Genomic DNA, 20,936 nt, shown 5'->3' on the forward strand with positions numbered 1-20,936 from the left:
CGAATCCTCGTCGGACAACGCACAACAGGGATCACGATGGGACGGGGAAGTAAATCTGCCCCAATATGACTATTGAGCAAGCTGCTGAGCCCTGGCCAAATGGTGAATGTTGTGTAAAACAGTAAATTACCAGGTTTTACACAAAAATTTTCATTTTTTTATGCTAATGTATAATAAATTTTCCCCACATAACAAGAAGGAATCGTCCAACGCGGAGAGCTCCTTTATCATGTATATAAAATAAAAGTTGTATGTGTCAGGTCGTCAGTGATGCGGTTCCTCTCGCCCCTACAGCCCTGTCACTTCAATGTCTGCCTTGCTCTCTGTTTGCGCCCTTGCGGACACGTTCAAGGCCAGTGATGTCCAAAGCGACTTGCCAAAGGGAAAGCGACCAGGGCCGGCAGGAAGGTGATTGATGTGACGTCTTGTCTACAGGCAAAGCCAGAGGGACATGGGCCAAGGATAGAGGAGGTGAAAGCCACTCCAATGCTGTAACCTCTATTATATATGTACATAGAATATACCAGAAATAATAAATGTTATATCCACGAATCAATGAGTTACATGGAAATGTTGCAGTCAAGCTACTGCCATTAACTATTTAACATGGGGGGTATTTGGGATCTCCTAAAAGTTTAGCGTTTGCAATTTTTGTGCAAAAATATTCACATTTTTGCTCTTTTATACTTTTATTTCTTTGCAAAAGTAGCACAAAAAGCGAGCAGGAGGAGATGGGGCCAGTTCATAGCCTTTCCATGATTGATGTGATAAATGAGTGTAAAATATAGCACAACCCTATGTCAGTAAATAACCAGCGAGGGTTAATGGGTGGCCACCGTCTTCATGTGTTAATACTACACTTTGCACATAGTGAGACAAGCATTGTGCCTAATGACTAGCCGTCACCTTGCTGGATACATTGATGTAAGCGGCGCCGCTCGGGTGTAATTCTATGGATCATTGATAGGACGAGCTTCTCACTTGTACAACCTAAAATTAATACAGTGATTTCCTAATTTCCCGGAACAAGCCCTGGTGACTTGCAGCTGCATTTTATACCCTCCGGTAGTATGACACAGTATGTAACATGGTCACATGTATGGCACAGCACTGTATGACATAGAGGATGTGCCCATAACATAAGATGTAGGATGGAAAGATCATGCTATATACAACAAATACATCATATATTCATTGGAAGCATAAAATATAATCATCAGAGTATATAAGACTCAGAATCACACACAGCAATACACGACCAGGGATAAAGGTGTCCAGAGTGTATCCCCAAGAGAAGGCACCTTTCATATTATAATATGCACGGACTGTAAGTGTAACACAAACAACAGGGTGAAGATTGAATTCTTACTTAATTTGCATAAAAAAAAATGATCCTTGCCTCACATTTCGTACACAATTTGGTACCTTATTTGACCAGGAAGGGGCAAGACTTGCAGGGGTTTTCCCACGAAGACATGGGATAGGGCCTAACTTGCTGATCAGTGGGGGTCTCAGTGCTGAGATCCCCCACAGTTCTCGAAAACGAGGGGTCCGACTACCGCAGTCTGCTCCATTAGTTGCTATGGAGCTGACGGGAACTGCCGAGTGCCGCGCTCAGCGATCTCCGTCAGCTCCATAGAGAATAATGGAGCAGAATGGTCATGAGCGGCCGTCTGCTCCATTACTCTGACGGACCCCTCGTTTTTACGATTTGCGGGGGTCTCAGCACTGAGACCCCCACTGATCAGCAAGTTTGGCCCTATCCCGTGGATAGGACCTAACTTGTCTTCGTGGTAAAACCCTTTTAAGACTTTGGTGTAAAGTAAGCCAACACACGCTGCAGGCAGTGCGAAGTTATATTGAATAGGAACTTATTATCAATTTGGGGTCATGTGTTACTGAGCCATGAAGCCACGAGCCGTACCCTCTGCTTGACTGTCCAGGCAGCGGGAGCCACAGGGAGAAGTCAGAGACTTCAAGAGTGAAAAGACTTGATAAACTCATCTATCACTCAGTTACTGAAGTTTAGGACCCTCAACACTAAAGGACATACTTCTACTTCGGGATCTGCAGACTTGGTGACAGGTTCCCTATAAAAGGAAATCTACCATCAAAATCCATCATGATAGACCAGGGACATTACTCAGATCCCGGCACTGTGACTGTGGTAATCTTCTCATATTTGTTATCCATGGCCTCCTTATTTCTATTATCAACTTTCAAAATTATGCTAATAAGCCAGAAGTGCTCTGGTGGGTCTTACCAAAGCCCCTCCATTCTGCAGGTTCACAGGATTTTACAATGTCTCCCCTCCCTTTGCCAGATGCAATCTCACACACTTGGATGGGGTAAGTGCCCCTGCAACGTGCAACAGAAAGGGGCCCTGGTAATGCTCTCCAGAGCCCTTCAAGGACATTAGCATAATTTTACAAGTTGATTTTGGAAGGAAGGAGGCCATGGAAAACAAATATAAGATAACCATGGTCAAAGTGCCCAGATCTATGAGTAATCATACTGGATTTGGATGATAGATTTTCTTGATCTATTACTTATTACTTAGACATTATAGTGAACGAGTCCTTACCAGATGCGGCATTTGCACTCTGACATCCATTGCATCCAGCGGGGTCGGCTCCTGTGTTTTTGAGTCTGCAGAACACTGATTTTCTTTGTATTTTTTACTCCTTGCTGGTTTTGTAGAATAGTCCCTTTTTACTCCTGGCGTGTGGTGACTGTCACCATTTTGGGTCTGTAAAAAATGCAATTAAAAAAGTTAACTTTTAATTCAAAATCACATGGATTTGTCTAATGATTAGGAGATGTAAGCGGGAATGATCATGCAAAACTAAAGACACGAGGAGCAGGAGGGAGAGGCTGTGCAGCAGCTCAATGCACAGCAGTGTGAGGGCATGCCCCCAGTGCACCAAGTCCAGCTACAATCCTGGCACATAAATAGAGTATCCATAACCCTGCCTCTACAGTGACCCCTAGTGCACCAATAATCTGCAGCCATCATTGTTACTATAACTAGAATAAACTATGGCTGGTATGGGGTTTACTCATCAGGAGCACAGACAAGGAAAGATGCAGCTAATTTATGAAGATGTCTGTGCAGTTTACACTGGGAATTCTCCTATTATCTATTTCCAGGACACTTTTATATCAGGTATATACACAGGGTGTTCATTATGATATTATGTTATAAAGTCACAGGTTACAGCAGAATGTGGTCTTTTTAAGATGAGGTAGTAAATTATTCTGTAGTCTGCTGACAGATCCTGGGGTTTTATGATGTTTCCATTGCAGCAGAACTGGATTGCTGCCGAGAGGAATGGGAATAGACATGATAGATACACAGCCTCATATAGTCAATGGGGCACATTAACTAAGGGTCCGAACGCTGCATCCGGACAAACCGCGGAATTTAAAAACCAAATTGTGTCGCAATATCAGCACTCACATGCACCGGGAAGAAGAAGATGAACTCCGGCGGACCTCAGCGGGGGAAGCGACACACGCAGGAAATTGGACGCACGATCTTAGTGAATCACGGAAGACCCGAATCCTCGTCGGACAATACACGGCGGGGATCGCGACGGGACGGGTAAGTAAATGTGCCTCAATTACTTCATTCTGTACATTGTGTTGGATGTGAATTGCTGCATAAATGACCTGCAAACAACAGGTTAAAATTGTTTTATATAATTTTTGGGTCTAGATGTCCTTCTATCGCTGACCCCGTATTTATGGATAAACCATCAATACTAAATGCTGGACAAACCCTTGAAGTGTATCATTTATCTCCTTGTGTGCTTTCATCTCACCTTTTCTGAAGGGAACTTTATCAGGTCTAAGCTGTCCATACTACTCCGATGAAGCCTTTTCGGTCTGGCACCTACAAAGGAAAAGACAAAAAACATGAGACACATTAGACTTTGCTCTGTTCACAGCAGATACTTTATTTGATCCTATTGCCCAATTTTAGAGCTGAACAAATTTTGAAATGTTCATTGCTGTGCATCCAGGACTGGACATGTATTTGTCATGCAGGGATGGCAGAGACCTGGTATGACCCAATAGCCCCCTGCACTAGGGTCACAGGGTGACTTATGGTTCTGACATGGTGGCACCATGATTTGGGTAAATGGGTGAGTCAAAGTTTCCATTTCCATCATAAGGTTTGTACTCTTTTTAGATAAAATATACCTGACCCTGGCATGACCCCCCCCCTTCCTTATCTACGCTGGAGCTCGCCAGGATGATGAGATAATGTAGACATCTGCCTGTCCACCATTAAGAAGCCTCACATGGATGATGAAAGCATTGCCCGAGCGTCCAGGAAACGCTCTCATCTCATATTATGTTTACGGCTTTCCTGCTCTTCGTCTTTGTGATGTGATTTATGGCACCTTTCTCTATTACTATAATGTAGGAGGCACCTTCTATAATGACCATACAGAGAGCCGCTATCAACAAGCTCTCAAGATATTTCTCCAAGGCTTGGGTACTGTATCTCAGGACATACATCTACTACAGCCAGGATTTTATCCAAGCATCACATGCATTCAACAGGGCAAGTCTAAGGTCCAATCTAGTATGTTACACCATAATCAAGATGGTGCCGGGTGATCGTAACAAGGAACCATAGGCACAAGCGGGTGTAATAGTAACACTAATGGTGATGAGATGGATCTGACAATAAGCCAGTCTTATAGGACATCAACCTAATGTCATTTTACCTAATTCCATAGAATAAAACTAATACCGCTAGTATCCAAAAAGCACAATTTAATCCCCAAATTATTCCACCATACACACGGCTATATAAAGCAGTGTAGGTGTGTGTCTGGATTCTTCATCCATGGCCAGATATTTGGATGGTTCCTGTGTTAAGGTAAACCTGCTGATAGATCAAATCCTGTCATTTCTACTTGTTCTATTTTCCTAAAATCATTGTAACAGAGACTTCATTATAAGATGGCGCCGGCATCGTGATCATAACGAAAACAATTAAAGCTAAAGAATGTCAACAAGACTTCAATCCTGACGTCAATAAGCAACAGCAAGGAAGTTCTCCAATCAAGAGACTACACGAGCTGGGAATTCTCCGCCCCTTCTGCTTCTTCCATAATTTCTATATAGTTTTGTGAAACCAAATAAAGTTCTAGCAGTGCAGATTTGCCATGGCCATGATCGCATGAGTGAGATTTAAATCAGCAAATGTGTCTGAATTAATTTCTTATGATGTGCACGCATGCTTATTGATTAGAAACACGCAGTCAACGCACACTAAAAGAGGATGTCTTGAATCCTACCCTAACATTGGAGGCACTGCTGAGATTTCGCGATCAGGATGACCAGGACGCCCCCTCGTTCCAGCACCGTTTGCAGCCTCGGGGTCACCACTTCCCGACTGGGTCTGATCAGCCCACGATCACGGTAAGTTTCAGATAACATATGTTAATCTGTGACTTGCCTGTGACTCGGGGAGTGGTGATACCTGTGGCTGTAGACAGCTGGGATTGGAGGGTAAATATGTATAGCCACCTGGTGTCCTGCGTCGGGGTCTGAATTGTTATATAGCTCTGTATGAGAAGTGCCTTGGCTGCTGTGTGTATGCGCTTTGCTGAGCCAGAACAGAAAGGGAGGGGGAGGACATTCGAAGTTCATATAGAGAGGAGTGTAGCGAAGCCGCAGTGAAGATCAGACATATGGGCCGTTAGAATTAGGAGAAAAAGGACGGATGTCTGCACACCAGACATAGGCCGCCAGAATAAGGAGAAAAAGGACGGATGTTTGCCCGCCAAACATAGGCCGCCAGAATAGGAGAACGGGTAAAGAACGGGTGTCTGGGGATTTGACAGGAATTAGGAGAAAAAGGGAGATCGTTAAGCGGGGACCTTCTGATAAACCTCTAACCGACACGCAGTGAGCTAAGTCTCTATAACTGGTGATCGGGGAGCTTGAAGGTCAGACCTTCTGATAAACCTCTGTAACTGACACGCGGTGAGCTAAGTCTCTATAACTGGTGATCGGGGAGCTTGAAGGTCAGCCCTTAAGCCGTGAGCAGCTGCACGGTAAGGGTCTCGGACAAATTATGCTGCGGTTTCGGAATAGAAAGGACGTCCTCCCAGAGGGAACCACTGGTGCGCTAGCGATAGTTCAGTGCAAAGAAGGGAAAAATGAGGTAGACAGAAGATTGGCTTGATGTAAGTAGAGAGAAGGTTGTTGAGTCAAGTAGGATGAATTAAGTAGGACTGCTGGAAAAGTGCAATTTGATTTAATGGAACAGGTTTGCGGTGAAATAAAAAGTAATAATGAAGGTTTGAGAGTTTTGGGATGTGTTAGAGGATCTGATGATTGTACAACTTGTAAACATGCAAACAGACTCTGAGAACCTCTAACTTTGACTGACGGACCAGGACAGAGTGACAGGGATCCTTCAGAGTGCCGTTTAAGAAAGAGACAGGTGATAAGGGACATTTAAAAGTTTTTGATGTGGAAAGAATTTGAGAAAAAGAGATTTAATTATATTTTCCTTGGAGTGAAAAATGGCCCCTGTAATCCAGACTCCACCCCTGTATCTGGTGGTTAGAGAAGATGACACGCCCTACCATTCTTCAGTGGCGGCCATCTTAAGTCAGTTTATTTTTCAGTGGCGGCCATTTTAAGTTATATTCCCTTCAAGTCCCTGAAAGTTGATTGCTGTTGGCAGCCATAAAAGCTGTTGTGGGGCTTTGTAGGACAACATCTGTCCATGCTTTTTCATCTTTTCGGGCGTCTGCTAGGGGTCCTGGAGTGAGGGATGTTGTTTATTTGAGTATTATTAAAATTTATTGATCCTGACAATTAGAGAAAAATTACTATAAAAAAATGTTGCAATGTGTCTGGTACCTGCTTTCTGGCATTTAAGGGGTTAACAAAAGGGTGGGGGCTGTTGGAGCTGCGTTTTGTTTTGTGAAGACATGTACATGGCCTTGACGCTGAAGTTCTCCAAAAATCTAGGGCTCTGTCTGAGCTGTGTTATCACTTTGTGTTCTGTTCTGACCTTGACGCTACAGTAAGCTGAAGTTGTTTACAGAAGGGGGCAGATCGCTGCATTTAGACTTCTCCCTGACAATCTAAAAAAGACTTGAAGGAATGTATTTGGTTGTGGAACAGGGATACAGTATGATGTGATGTCCTCCTGTGTACCCCCATGAACAATCTAAGCAAGAACAAGCCCCCCGACTGTATTACAGAGCCTATGACTGACTTTTGTTCCTTTTTGATTAAAAACCAACATAAGTGTACCTGGATTTTGTTGAAATGTTGGAGTCTGGCCAAAAGTTTATAGATAGTTAAGAGAATCCTAAATGTCTGGATGAGATAAAGCGGAGACGCACACGGTAATGGAAGAGTCCCATGGGAACGGTTTGCAGCTTTGGGACACATGGGGAATGAACTGACAGTGTAGTTGTTACTACAGTTGTAGTTGTGTGGGTTGTTACCAAAGGTGTTAACGGACTGGAGACATCTCTACCAGATTTGCGTATACAGGGATTGATAAGATTGTGACTGAAAGCCAGAGGGAAACAGAGACCAGTTTCACAGACCACGGCAAAGTGACACTGACTACATTTCCAATAGTCTCAACCGACCGACCCAAGTGGGCGTGTTTTCGACGGTGGGGAGGAGACATTACCATAGTGAGTGGCAGAGACGCCCCCAACAGGGCAGGACAAGGGGTGGTGGTAATAGACAGGGATGTCAGCGAGAACAGTCCCCCTTCTGAACGGCCCCCCCAAACAGAGTTAGTGCCTTTCATTGTAAAACTGATTTGTGACTCTCCTCTGCTAGTCCGATGATGATTTTAGCCCATTCCCGGTCAAGGAAAAGAACCAGAAAACACAGCTGGATACCTGTAGGATGGTCTATGACCTCCAAGCTGCCAATGAGTGGTCCCTAGCCCAAACTGGCAGCAGTCCCCAGGGTGATATATTATTCACGGTTATTGATTTGGCAAATGTTTTCCTCTCTGTGCCCCTGCATGAAGATTGCCAGAACCTATTTGCCTTTACCAGTTCAGTATTCCAGTATATCTGATGTAGATTCCCACAAGGGGGGTAAAACTCACCCAGCCAGTACCCCACGGCCCTACAGGGAGTAGACTGACAGACTGCCCCTTACTGGATGTTCTCCTTTTCAGTATGCGGAGGACCTACTGTTTTTGTTTGCCAGGATGCATTTATTGACCTTATGTGTTTTCTGTTCCAGAAGGGTTGTAAAGTTTCCTGAGACAAACTCCAGTACTACCAGGAGAAGGTAGTCTTCCTACGCCACTGCTTCTCAGCCACAGGCAGACACCTGACAGAGGAAAGAAAGCTGGCAGTCCAGAATGTGCCCCTGCCCTGAGGCCCTAAGCCTCTTCACATGATTCTAGGACTGGCCAGCTCCTGCAGGCCTGGGATAAGGTCTGCTGCCCCTTTCTGACTGAATTGCCTCTTCCCCATTTGCCCTTAGTCAGGAGGCAATTGATGCATTCCATATCCTTAAGCTGGTAGATCCTGTCTGCCCCAGCCCTAGGCACATCCTATTGAACCAGACCTTTTATTTTATTTTGCACGGAGTATCTAGGCCACAGGTGTCTTAGCCCAGGAACGTGGTGGCCTCCCAAGTGGCCCGTTATTAGGCCCGGTTAGACTCAGTCGTGAGGGGAGCCCCTCATGTGTCAGTAGCTGCAGCCAGCAATCTGCTCAGCAAGGCCAGTGAGTTGATCCTAGACCCTAGATCACTCAGTTACTGTGCAAACCCCACATACCTTGCACAGTGTCCTCACCCAAGTACAGCCCAAGCATCTGTACAAAGGCCGGACAGCTCAGACTCCAGTGTGCACTCCTGATGCCCCAGGATACACTGATAAGGTGCACAGCTCTGAATCCTTCGTTCTATCGCCAGTCTTCCAGGATTCAGAGAGGGGGGAGAGAAGGGTGAGTAACGCAGATGTTGAGTTTTTTCTCATAGATGGCTCCAGGTCTGCAGGAGAAGACAGACGGTTCTACACTGGATATACAGTGGTCAGTGGCGCACATGAGGTAGTACAAGCAGAACCACTCCCTCCACACAGGTCAGCGCAGGAGGTGAAGTGACGGCACTCAGGGAAGCGCTACAGCTGGTGTAAGGTAAAAGGACAAACATCTATACTCAAGGTATAGTTGTGGGGTCTAAACACGACTATGAACCCATATGGAAGGCTAGAGATTTCCTCACCTCTGCAGGGACCCCCTTTAAGCACGGCACGCTGGTTAAAGAGCTCATGGATGCTCTCTTACTTCCACAAGAGGTGGGGATAATAAAAGTAAAAGCACACACAATCTGGTAACTCCACAAGCCAAGGGCAAGTATGTGGCTGACGGGATGGCGAAGGCAGCTGCACCGATGGAGCCCAGAGACTGTCCTGAAGTCTCAGCGGTGAGTTCTGAGCTAAAAGTTTGATCCACAGGTGTTCCAGTCCCTGGTGGCCCGAAAGTCATCAGAAGTGAAGGAAGTGTGGAGGAGAGCTGGAGCCCAGATGCCGATGGGACCTGGATGCTGGGAGAGAGGGTGTGCCTGCCCAGAGCCCTGCACCCGACAGTAAGTCAAGTAGCCCACGTACACACACACATATCCAAAACAGCCATGCTAGTGCACATAAACCGCAAGTGGTTTGCCCCGGGCGTTACTTCCCCTGTCACTAGACTAGTGAAAGCCTTTATAGTCTGTGCCCGCCACAGCCCGGGTAAGGTGGTAAAGACCCCACAGAAGGTGACACCCAAGCTGCTGTATCCCTTCCAGAGACTGCAGATGGATTTTATCCAGCTACCAAAAAGTGGTACGTAGGAGTACGTGCTTGTGTGCATTGATCTCTTTCCAGGGGGGCCAGAAGCTTCTCCCATGACCAAGGCTACTGCCAGAGCTGAGGTAAAGAAGGTGGTGAGTGAGATTTTTCTGCAGGTTTGGACTTCCAGAGACCATAGAGTCCGGTCGCAGAACCAACTTCACTGGACAGGTAAAGACCTGAAACCTTGTCCCTCCTGGGTGTAGAACAGGCCCTGCACACCCCTTACCCTTCCCAAGTTGGTGGTGCGTTTGAGATACTTTAAACGGCACTCTTAAGTTAGAGATCCAGAAGGCCATGGAAGAAACAGGGAAACCATGGCCCGAGTGCTTTCCTGCTGACCATCATTCAGTTAGGACCACACCCACCAGAAAGATGGGATTGTCCCCTTTGAAGTACTTTTTTCACTGTGCACCCAGACTAGGCCCCTACTTCCCACAGACCCTAGAGATGATGGCAGGAAACCAGGTGGAACACGCCATACAGTTGAGCCAGGCCTTGAAAAAGGTCGACAAAAGTGTTTCTGATTCCTTTTTCAGATGCGGACAGAGACCTCAGGACGCATAACCTGAAGCCTGGAGACTACGTGGTGGTAAAGAGACACCAGGGAGAGAGTCTGGAGCCTCGCTACGATGGTCCTTTCCAAGTCCTGCTGACCAGTGCCACGTCTGTGAAGCTAGAGGGAAGTCAGCACGCTTCCATGCTTTCTATTGCAGATTAACCTATTCTTCTTGCTAGCTGGTCTCTTCTGACTGACTGTATGCTCAGGGACACCCCAACCATGACTATCACTGCTCAGGGACACCCCAACCATGACTAGCACTGTATCTATAGGGCTGACCAGGATGCCCCCAGGGTAGGAGACTTTACCTACGGTTGGTGCAACAAGACAATGACCTTCAATAACACTGACAGCACAGGTAACCCTGTATAGCAGTGTCTGATGTGGACAGGATTTGTGGGGATAGGAGAGTTAGGTTAGGCCTAGAGGCTGGGAAGGTAAGTGTACGGTGATAACATTTGTGTATTCCTTCCTCGTGATCCCCAGGGATAAGGTTGATCAGACACATAAAGAAAAGGTAGAGAATCCCAAAGGATTCTGGAGGTCTGAGAGAAGCACCTATATGACAACGTTTATATAGATACAGTGGGAGCACCAAGGGGGGTCCCAGATGAGTACAAGGCCCACAATCAGATATGGACAGGTATTCCCCATGACAGATCATTATTCCCCAGAGAGCTATGAGTAAAGATGTTTGTTGGGTTAACTGTTTTTATTGTAATCAACAGAGATTTGTGAATTATATCCGAGATGCTTCCCAGAACCGCATGATTTTGGACATGACCCTTGCTGAGAAGGGAGGAGTCTGTAAGATGGTGGGAGTGACTTGTTGCATGTACATCCCGGATGACATCGCCCCCTATGGATCGATTACCCATGCTCTTGAAAAGATTGAAGGACTGTCCAGGGAACCCAAGTGGACGCTATATCCTTCACTTTGTAGTTGGGGGATTGGAAGGGTTTCCTGTAAGTGGGGGTGATATTGGGGATTGTGATTTTGCTCTCGTCACTTATTGTGTGTTATGTGGTCCCCCCATCAAGTCCGCCTAGTATCATGGGTATCAGTAGTTAGACAAGCCAAAGACCCCTTACTCAAGTTACCTAAATTTGCATAATGAAGATATCCCTCTAAGATCAACCACCCCTGAAACATATCAAGCAGCCCCTGGAGTAGGGAGAGGTAGAGTAGAGATTTGATTCCCATATGTGAAAGTCCACTAAATGGGGGCGCACCCAACAGGGGTCTGCTGTCATCCAACTGGTGAAGAGGAGAGCGAAGCACATATGGGCAGATCTGTAGGTCCTTCTAGACTAAGAGTAGCTGAGAGAAATTCCAGGATTTAGGGGGGGACTGTTAAGGTAAACCTGCTGATAGATCAAATCCTGTCATTTCTACTTGTTCTATTTTCCTAAAATCATTGTAACAGAGACTTCATTATAAGATGGCGCCGGCATCGTGATCATAACGAAAACAATTAAAGCTAAAGAATGTCAACAAGACTTCAATCCTGACGTCCATAAGCAACAGCAAGGAAGTTCTCCAATCAAGAGACTACACGAGCTGGGAATTCTCCGCCCCTTCTGCTTCTTCCATAATTTCTATATAGTTTTGTGAAACCAAACAAAGTTCTAGCAGTGCAGATTTGCCATGGCCATGATCGCATGAGTGAGATTTAAATCAGCAAATGTGTCTGAATTAATTTCTTATGATGTGCACGCATGCTTATTGATTAGAAACACGCAGCCAACGCACACTAAAAGAGGATGTCTTGAATCCTACCCTAACACCTGGCTCATACGATTGCCTTGTTATGCCGCACACAAGAGTATACAGGAGGTTCCCTACTTAAGGACACCCGACTCACAGACGACCTCTAGTTACAGACGGGCCCCTCTGACCTCTGGTGAAGCTTTCTGAATGCTTTCCTAGAATCCCAAGCTGAAATGATCAGCTGTAAGGTGTCTGTAATGCAGTTTTATTAATAATTCTTGGTCCCATTACAGCAAAAAATGTTTAAACTCCAATTGTCACTGGGGAATTTTTTTTTTGTCTGGAGCTATAATTATAAAACACAGTTTCAACTTACATACAAATTCAACTTAAGAGCAAACCTTCGGAACCTATCTTGTATGTAACCCAGGGACTGCCTGTATTCACAAGGTTTACACATTATATATTAAATGAATAAAACACAATTCAGCTTTTTACTGAGGCTGTCACCATCATGCTCCACCCTGCAACCCCAGAAGAATCACATGACGGTATGACCCCCCTGATAGCACGTAAGAGTCATCTCAAGTAAACCCTATTCAGTTCATTAAAATACTTACAGTTTTAACCCTCTATTCCCATGTTAACAGTGCGGATTATGCGGCCACATTTTAGGTGAAAGTCTCCGGTGCTGTGTCCCGTCATCCGGTGCCCATTCTCCTTCCAGCGCTCAGCTGCTTCTGAATCTAAATTCAGTCTCGGATACCTTGCGCTGCATCCTCTCCCTTAAAGTATTTATTGCAGCGACTGCCAAGCGGAGAGTAGACTAACGGAAATCCTCAGAGTATTTCTAAATGCTCTCTCTGTCTTGTCGGTTTTACTGTGATCTCAAAAAAGTTTTTTTTTAAATTTTCATGGAAGAACTGGCCCGGATTCCAGGAGACGGTCTACAGCTGGGGCGGGTTCTGGTGTTTGCTGGATCCTTGGCAGAGGTTAATAAGGGAAGGTGTACGGCGAGCGAGCTGGAGATGGTCTGGATCCCGGATGCTGGGCGCTTTTGCTATGCGGTTTACATGAAAATTATTTTAGACACATTTAACATTCACTGAACTGCTCCCATTTCAGTTCACTGGCTCGGCACGGCGAAAACCAGAGGAGCTGCATGTGGGTCAAGTGGATTGGCACAATGAGCTGCGCGCTGTGTACCCAAGGGGCCTGAGTGCACAGAGGTTGGCACAGGAGACCAAGACATCCAAAAAGACTTTTCATCCCCTTCATCAATTAGTGCAATTATCCCATTAACATTTATTAAATTATAATAAATCAGAGGAAGAGCGAAAATCTTCACCTTCACAATTGCCCGAGAAGCTCTGATTAGCAGCAGGAGCTTAGAGACAGGATTGTGGTAAGGCACAGATCGGGTCAAGGTTACAAAAGAATTTCCACTGCACTCAAGGTTCCTAAGAGCACAGTGGCCTCCTAACCTTTTTCCATTTAAGGATTATGAAAGACCACAACTCTTTCTTGAGCCAAACTAAGCAATTGTGGGAAAAGAGCCTTGGTGAGAGTGGTAAAGAAGATCACTATTGCTGAGCTCTAGAGATGCAGTCGGGGCAGGACCACTGGGTATAATGGAAGGAAAGATGAATGCGGCCAAGTACAGAGATATCCTGGATGAGAACCTCTTCCAGGGTGCTCTGGACCTCAGACTGAGACGAACCTTCCAACAAGACAATGACCCTAAGCACACAGCTAATAACAAGGCAGAGGCTTCAGAACATCTCTGTGACCATTCCTAACCGGCCCAGCCACAGCCCGGACCTGAATCCAATGGAGCATCTCTGGAGAGACTCGAAAATGGCTTCCACCAACATTCACCATCCAACCTGAGGGAACTGGAGAGGATCTGCAAAGAAGAGGCAGAGGATCCCCAAATCCAGGGGGAGAAACTTGTAGCATCTTCCCAAGAAGACTCCTGGCTGCACCAGCTCCAAAGCTGCTTCTACTCATCAGTGAGCAAAGGGGCTGAATACTCCTCACCGGGGGCCGAATACTTATGACCAGGGGCTGAATACTTATCCCCGGGGGCCCAATACTTATGACCAGGTGATATTTCATTTTTTCTTCTATAGTAAATGATCGGTGGGGGTCCCAGCAGTTGGCCTCTCAACAATCATTTGTTATTGAAAACTTAGTACAAGCCCTTTAATTCTTGGAAAACCCCTTTAAGGTAATGGCTTATCGCTTTACAATCTGTAGTTCTCCACTATAGGTTGCTGCTCGGCTTCTCCAATTATTATGAATCTCTCCCCGTGACTTATGGAGTAAACCATCGATCTTCTAAAGTTTTATCCAGGAAATGATCCCAGGATATGAAATTGTTCAGGAAGGGAGTCGCTTTAACACCACACGATTCCTAGAATGATTATTTTTTCTCTTTGTAATGCGGGCGCCTCCACAAAGATATAATTACAGAATTGGGTCATGGCCCCTTGTAAGTATAAATTATAGCTCAGCAGAGCAGCAGGCACAATGCTTCACTATCCTATATAACAATAGCGGTAGGGAACGCTTCCTCCGTATCCAGATATAATGGTCAACATTCCTGCAGCCATTATTACATGTCTTGTGTCTGCTGACAGTAATCACTGCTCCCCGGGTCATTACATCCTGGATCTGCAGGTTCAAAGCCCATTCACCAGCAACGCACCTCCTAAAGGATCAAGGGAACGTTCTCGTCTCTCCATACACCACAGAGCGGACCTTGCAAGACGGAGAACAATAGCCTGGAGTGAAATAATAGGGGTACAGGAGATGATTGGGGACAGATCCCTTCCTTTTCTGAGCTCATTAAAAGGGGTCATTGCTGTAGAAATCTCTCTCTCTCTAGTTAGAAGGGTCACCTGAGGATGAGCTGAATACACAGTGTAAAATTGCAGAGATCCCCAGTGATCAGCTCTAATTAGTAGGGAAAATCATAAGTAAAATTTAAAGCAGCTCCCCCGCAGGAGAAATGAGGAACTGACACATCATAATGTAGGGCCTCCGAAGCTAGAGACGCTCTCTATACTCTGAATTATTGACAGTCCTGAAGAGGGGAATCCATCACTTGGAGGGATTGTTTAGGCTCCTAGGACCCCCGAAACAGCGCTACACTTGTCCACAGGTAGTGTGTGGTATTGTATCTAACACATTAGCAGCTAAAACAGGAAAAATATATTAATCTGCCATGTATGTGCAGAGATGTAACTCGCATGTAAGATCTGCAATGGGACCCTCGTGTCCTAACATGTGCCCCTGATTATACTGGTATCTTGTATGGCACAGCCTATGGGGCCCCTTAGGCTCCAGGGCTCAGTAGTCCCCACTTTTAGGTAATTATAGCTCATGAACTGGCAATGATCAGGAATTACTTTTCAAAGGAATATCCCTTCCAGATCGCTCCCCCCTCTGCCTGACCTTATACAAGGGAAATAACAGGATTTATTTGCATTTGAACAAAACTTTTTTTTCTTTTAGGAAACCTTCCATCAGACGGCAGCGCAGCAGCTGAGGGAAGATACAGATACTACCACGCTAAATCTCTCTTCATAAAGCAGGAATTGCATTTAAAGACATAATAAAAGAATAACTTGTGTCAACAGAGAGTATAATGAGGCGGCTCCGCTCACAGAGCGCAGTCTGAATGGGGAAGATGGAGCATTGGTTGTGCTGCAGATGTCAGTCCTCAGCCGACTATTGTCCCACCGCGCAGAGCATCTCTCGCTATAAATCGCTATATGAAATGCTCTGCAGACTACAAGCACTTTTATACGGATGTGATTTGGGACCCAGGAGATTGTGAAAAAACTGTGTTTCTTATTGCATATATTACTAATACTTCTACTATGCAGAATCTTACTTGGAAGAATATCTGGATCATGGGAGCAGAAGGTCTCGGGTAGTGATTGTCAAAAACATTGGGAAGGTTCAATCCCTGGATCCAGTGCAAGGAGCACTAATACGTGATTGATAATCTTAAAGGGAATTGGTCAACTGGAGATGTGTCCTCTCACTGCTGTGCTTTGTTCTCTCTGCAACCAGTGCCATGTATTGTCCCTGTCGAGATCATCAGACCTTTTTTATATGTTGTTAGTAACAGCAGGACTGTGAAATATAAATTTATATTCCAGGATTTGTAGCTACTCCAAGTGCACTGTGGGTGTGTCCTCACACTGCTGTGTTCTGAGCTTTTTGCAGCCAGTGTTAGGTAATGTCCCTGGAGAGACCTGTAATCATACCTTTGTGTATGTTGTTAGTAGCAGCAGGACTGTGAAATATGTATTAATATTCTGAGATTGTAGAATCTAAGAGGATTTCCTCACACTGCTGTGCTCAAATCCTATTGTGCTGAGTTCATCTCCAGCTCCTCCCCTGTAGGAGACTTCGAGTTGCCTACTACAGCAGAGCTGAGAGCTCAATAGTGTTGGATAACTCCCCCAGTACACACGGAGAAGCTACAATCATGCAATATGATACCATTTTCCACAGCATTGTACACTCACCGGCCACTTTATTAGGTACACCATGCTAGTAACGGGTTGGACCCCCTTTTGCCTTCAGAACTGCCTCAATTCTTCGTGGCATAGATTCAACAAGGTGCTGGAAGCATTCCTCAGAGATTTTGGTCCATATTGACATGATGGCATCACACAGTTGCCGCAGATTTGTCGGCTGCACATCCATGATGCGAATCTCCCATTCCACCACATCCCACAGATGCTCTATTGGATTGAGATCTGGTGACTGTGGAGGCCATTTGAGTCCAGTGACCTCATTGTCATGTTCAAGAAACCAGTCTGAGATGCTTCCAGCTTTATGGCATGGCGCATTATCCTGCTGAAAGTAGCCATCAGATGTTACAGGGTACATTGTGCTCATAAAGGGATGGACATGGTCAGCAACAATACTCAGGTAGGCTGTGTCGTTGCAACGATTCTCAATTGGTACCAAGGGGCCCAAAGAGTGCCAAGAAAATATTCCCCACACCATGACACCACCACCACCAGCCTGAACCGTTTGATACAAGGCAGGATGGATCCATGCTTTCATGTTGTTGACGCCAAATTCTGACCCTACCATCCGAATGTCGCAGCAGAAATCGAGACTCATCAGACCAGGCAACGTTTTTCCAATCTTCTACTGTCCAATTTCGATGAGCTTGTGCAAATTGTAGCCTCAGTTTCCTGTTCTTAGCTGAAAGGAGTGGCACCCGGTGTGGTCTTCTGCTGCTGTAGCCCATCTGCCTCAAAGTTCGACGTACTGTGCGTTCAGAGATGCTCTTCTGCCTACCTTGGTTGTAACGGGTGGCGATTTGAGTCACTGTTGCCTTTCTATCAGCTCGAACCAGTCTGCCCATTCTCCTCTGACCTCAACAAGGCATTTCCGCCCACAGAACTGCCGCTCACTGGATGTTTTTTCTTTTTCGGACCATTCTCTGTAAACCCTAGAGATGGTTGTGCGTGAAAATCCCAGCAGATCAGCAGTTTCTGAAATACTCAGACCAGCCCTTCTGGCACCAACAACCATGCCATGTTCAAAGGCACCAAATCACCTTTCTTCCCCATACTGATGCTCGGGAGAACTGCAGGAGATTGTCTTGACCATGTCTACATGCCTAAATGCACTGAGTTGCCACCATGTGATTGGCTGATTAGAAATTAAGTGTTAACGAGCAGTTGGACAGGTGTACCTAATAAAGTGGCTGGTGAGTGTAGTTGGTATTAATTCTAATCATTATCATTAGATAGGGATGTGGTCCTCACACTGTTGTGATCATGTTCCACAGCTTCAGGTTGAATACTACAGCGGTCACTCAGAGAAGTAAATGTCATGGCACATGTGTGGCCTATGATCATATAGGGGAGCAAGTAACTATTTCTCATAATAATGGGGGTCTCACCAATTAGCAAATTCCATGGATATTACCAAAATACAGTCAAAGCATTAGAGGGCCAATGGCCTGGTTAGCCATCTCCAGTATACACTATAGGATACATTCCCACTATATTATAAATAATACTCCCATCTTTATGACACCTCATAACACTGCGATAGGTAGGAGGAGCACATTTCACCTTAACAAAATATAATTGAGATATTCTGCTGAAAGTTCAGGGGTTAATGACGTTTATTTTTAGATAATGGCTTATAAAAAATGCGCCTCGACAGTCGTTTTCCCTTCAGCCGCTCCCACAAATCATCTCTATGGGTTATAAAAGGGCTGAGTGTGGTGATTTAGCGCAGCGCCGTTCACCTTTCCAGGCGGCGGTTATGAGAGGTAAATCAATTTTTGGGAAATAATTAGCGCACTGTCACTTTAATTGCATTTATTTCACAAGACCCAAGTTCAAAGTTACCATAAGAAAATCATCCGCGCCAATTCATATATATGCCACTCTGGTACAATATTACCTCTGTACCATAAATACAGGATGGCCAAGACAAATACCGCTACTAGGGAGTTAACGCCGAGGCCGGGTATCACTGATCACATTATAACTCATTATTTTGTGACCGCGAGAGCGGCGCACAACAAATTAATAACCTATACGGTGACATTACGGGGCTGGTAAAGGGCTCTGAGTGCCTGTGAACCCAATTAAAACTCCAGTGAATAAATCAATGTAAGCGTATAAGCCGTGGACACATTACATGAGGGTTTTATATGAGATCTCCCTCGCATTTGTAAAGCTGTCAGGGATTTAGCAAATACTCCTGGATACAGCGGACTCGTCAGACAATGGGAAGAGGCAGATACCTGCACTGAGTAATAGGGGACATAAGACAATAAGGAGAGAAGATCTAGTAGATAAACAGACGCGGTGCTATAAATTCTTGGCATTAGGTGGGGGCTGGCTCAGTGGTTTGCAGCGATGTCTTGCATTTGACTTTGATGATGTCTTAAGACCAACTAGGGCCTGGTGTTTATGGATTAAATTAAATCAATTTTTTTTCAATTTGTTTAGGTTTCCCCCCTATATGCCCTCAATTTCTTCTTGTCATATTATCATAGTTTATATATTGTCCTCTGTTGCCCCCAAGTATCTCTCCCTGCCCCCATCCATCTATGTTATCACTGACTTCTACACCCATCATCCCCTCATTGTTCTCTATGCTCCCATCTTAACTTTGTAGCCCCCTTCTTATTTCTCATCTTTCGATTTGGTTCCAGGACCTGGTTGGATGAACTCCCATTTTCTAAGTTGACTGTAGCCCTGCACAATGGAGCCAACATCAGTATTCCCATATCTGTAGGCGGCAACGAGTCCTGCCCCTGATTTGTCATCAGATCTGTCCTGGGGCTGCCGAAGATCAATTTTGTGATTCTGATAAAAATTCGAATTGTCCTCCTCTGACTGAGCTACTTCATTGAATTATTTTGATTAATGGCCCAACCCTTAGACCTCCTCAGGAGATGAGACTTATTGCCCACCATCCAGCATGTCCCCTGTGACTACATCACAAGCAGCGGTGGACAGCTTAGGCTCTTTGTGTGTTCGGCCCATAAATCATTTCATGGACTGGGGACCCAAAAAGATATCCCTGTCCTCTGATTGGCCAATCAACATTTCAAAACATAAAAGGGGGCTAGATTATCAGAATGCATCTCTATCCAGCAGCTCTCCCTCCTGGTCTCCCAATTCACATATCATCTTCCTGATGAAGATTCCTAAAAAGGATTGCACATGTTCAAGCCCCAAATATCAGACCCAAACCCAAAGATGGCGATAAACCCAATAACTCAGTCAGAAGAAGACGCTACTACTGGCAGATAACAGTACCCGCACCTCTAGAAACTTCTCATAGTCTATAGAACTCGGGTGTACATCTTCTATTAAGCTTCAGTATCTCGTTTTGACATCTTATACCCAATATTGATGTTGACCTTACACCTCATGTACAGAGCTACTTTTTAGGGAGTCGCAGGGTTAACAGTGAATTCTCTACACTTATGGCAGGATCTGTGCTGAGGGTGAGTTTCATACATTTAGAAATATCTTCCCTTTTTCCTGTTTCACACCAGAGTTACCACTTAATTTTCTTATCATAATTTGCAAAGAAAAAAAATCATCACACCTTATATATCTGAACCTCGGCGCCAAACAAGTCGCTCCCGAGGAGAAGCAGCTCTTATTCTGCAGAACTTCTCCTGGAAAACCCCACGGACATTGTTATTCTAGTGTCCTGGGTCAATATCCAGTGTTTTTACTTATTCACCTTCACCTGAGGGTGTAGAACCAGGGTCTACTTACATATAGGGGAGGATGTTTTAGTCCATCTCGACAGAACTTTCCCTTTTTTTCTTTAATAATAGTAATAATTCTTTATTTATATAGCGCACACAGATTACGTAGCGCTGCACAAAGCAGTTGGTCCAAGCAAATTGGTCCGTGTCCCCATGGGGCTCACAATCTAAACAACCTACCTGTATGTTTTTGGAGTGTGGGAGAAAACCGGAGGACCCGGAGAAAATCCACACAAACATGGAGAGAACATACAGAATCTTTGCAGATGTTGACCTGCGTGGGATTTGAACCCAGGACCCCGGCGCTGCAAGGTTGTAGTGCTAACCACTGAGCCACCGTGCCGCCCTAAGAAAATATGAGTGCAACAACCCCATTGCTGACACAATCCGTGTTGTTACTAGCATGTCCCCCACACAGGGGACAACAGAAGAGACCCTGATGATGAATAGGTCACCACATAATACCATAGACTCAGACTTCTCCATTCAGACCAGAATGTGGTGGCAGCTTAGTCATGTC

General features: G+C 45.2%; 1 protein-coding gene across 7 annotated transcripts in view; it reads right to left on the reverse strand.

Annotated features, from left to right (window-relative positions):
- GPSM1 (G protein signaling modulator 1) overlaps nucleotides 1–20,936 on the reverse strand; it is a 290,121-nt gene that overhangs the window by 68,967 nt on the left and 200,218 nt on the right. For all 7 annotated transcript variants that reach the window (XM_072124469.1, XM_072124470.1, XM_072124468.1 and 4 more), the window contains 2 exons: nucleotides 3,825–3,895; nucleotides 2,585–2,749 (listed from right to left, as the gene is read on the reverse strand). In XM_072124469.1, coding sequence (XP_071980570.1) covers nucleotides 2,585–2,749; nucleotides 3,825–3,895 — 236 coding nt within the window. The remainder of the gene's footprint in view (nucleotides 1–2,584; nucleotides 2,750–3,824; nucleotides 3,896–20,936) is intronic.

The sequence above is a fragment of the Engystomops pustulosus genome, chromosome 9 (genome assembly GCF_040894005.1).
Source record: "Engystomops pustulosus chromosome 9, aEngPut4.maternal, whole genome shotgun sequence".
NCBI classification, from domain to species: Eukaryota; Metazoa; Chordata; class Amphibia; order Anura; family Leptodactylidae; genus Engystomops; species Engystomops pustulosus.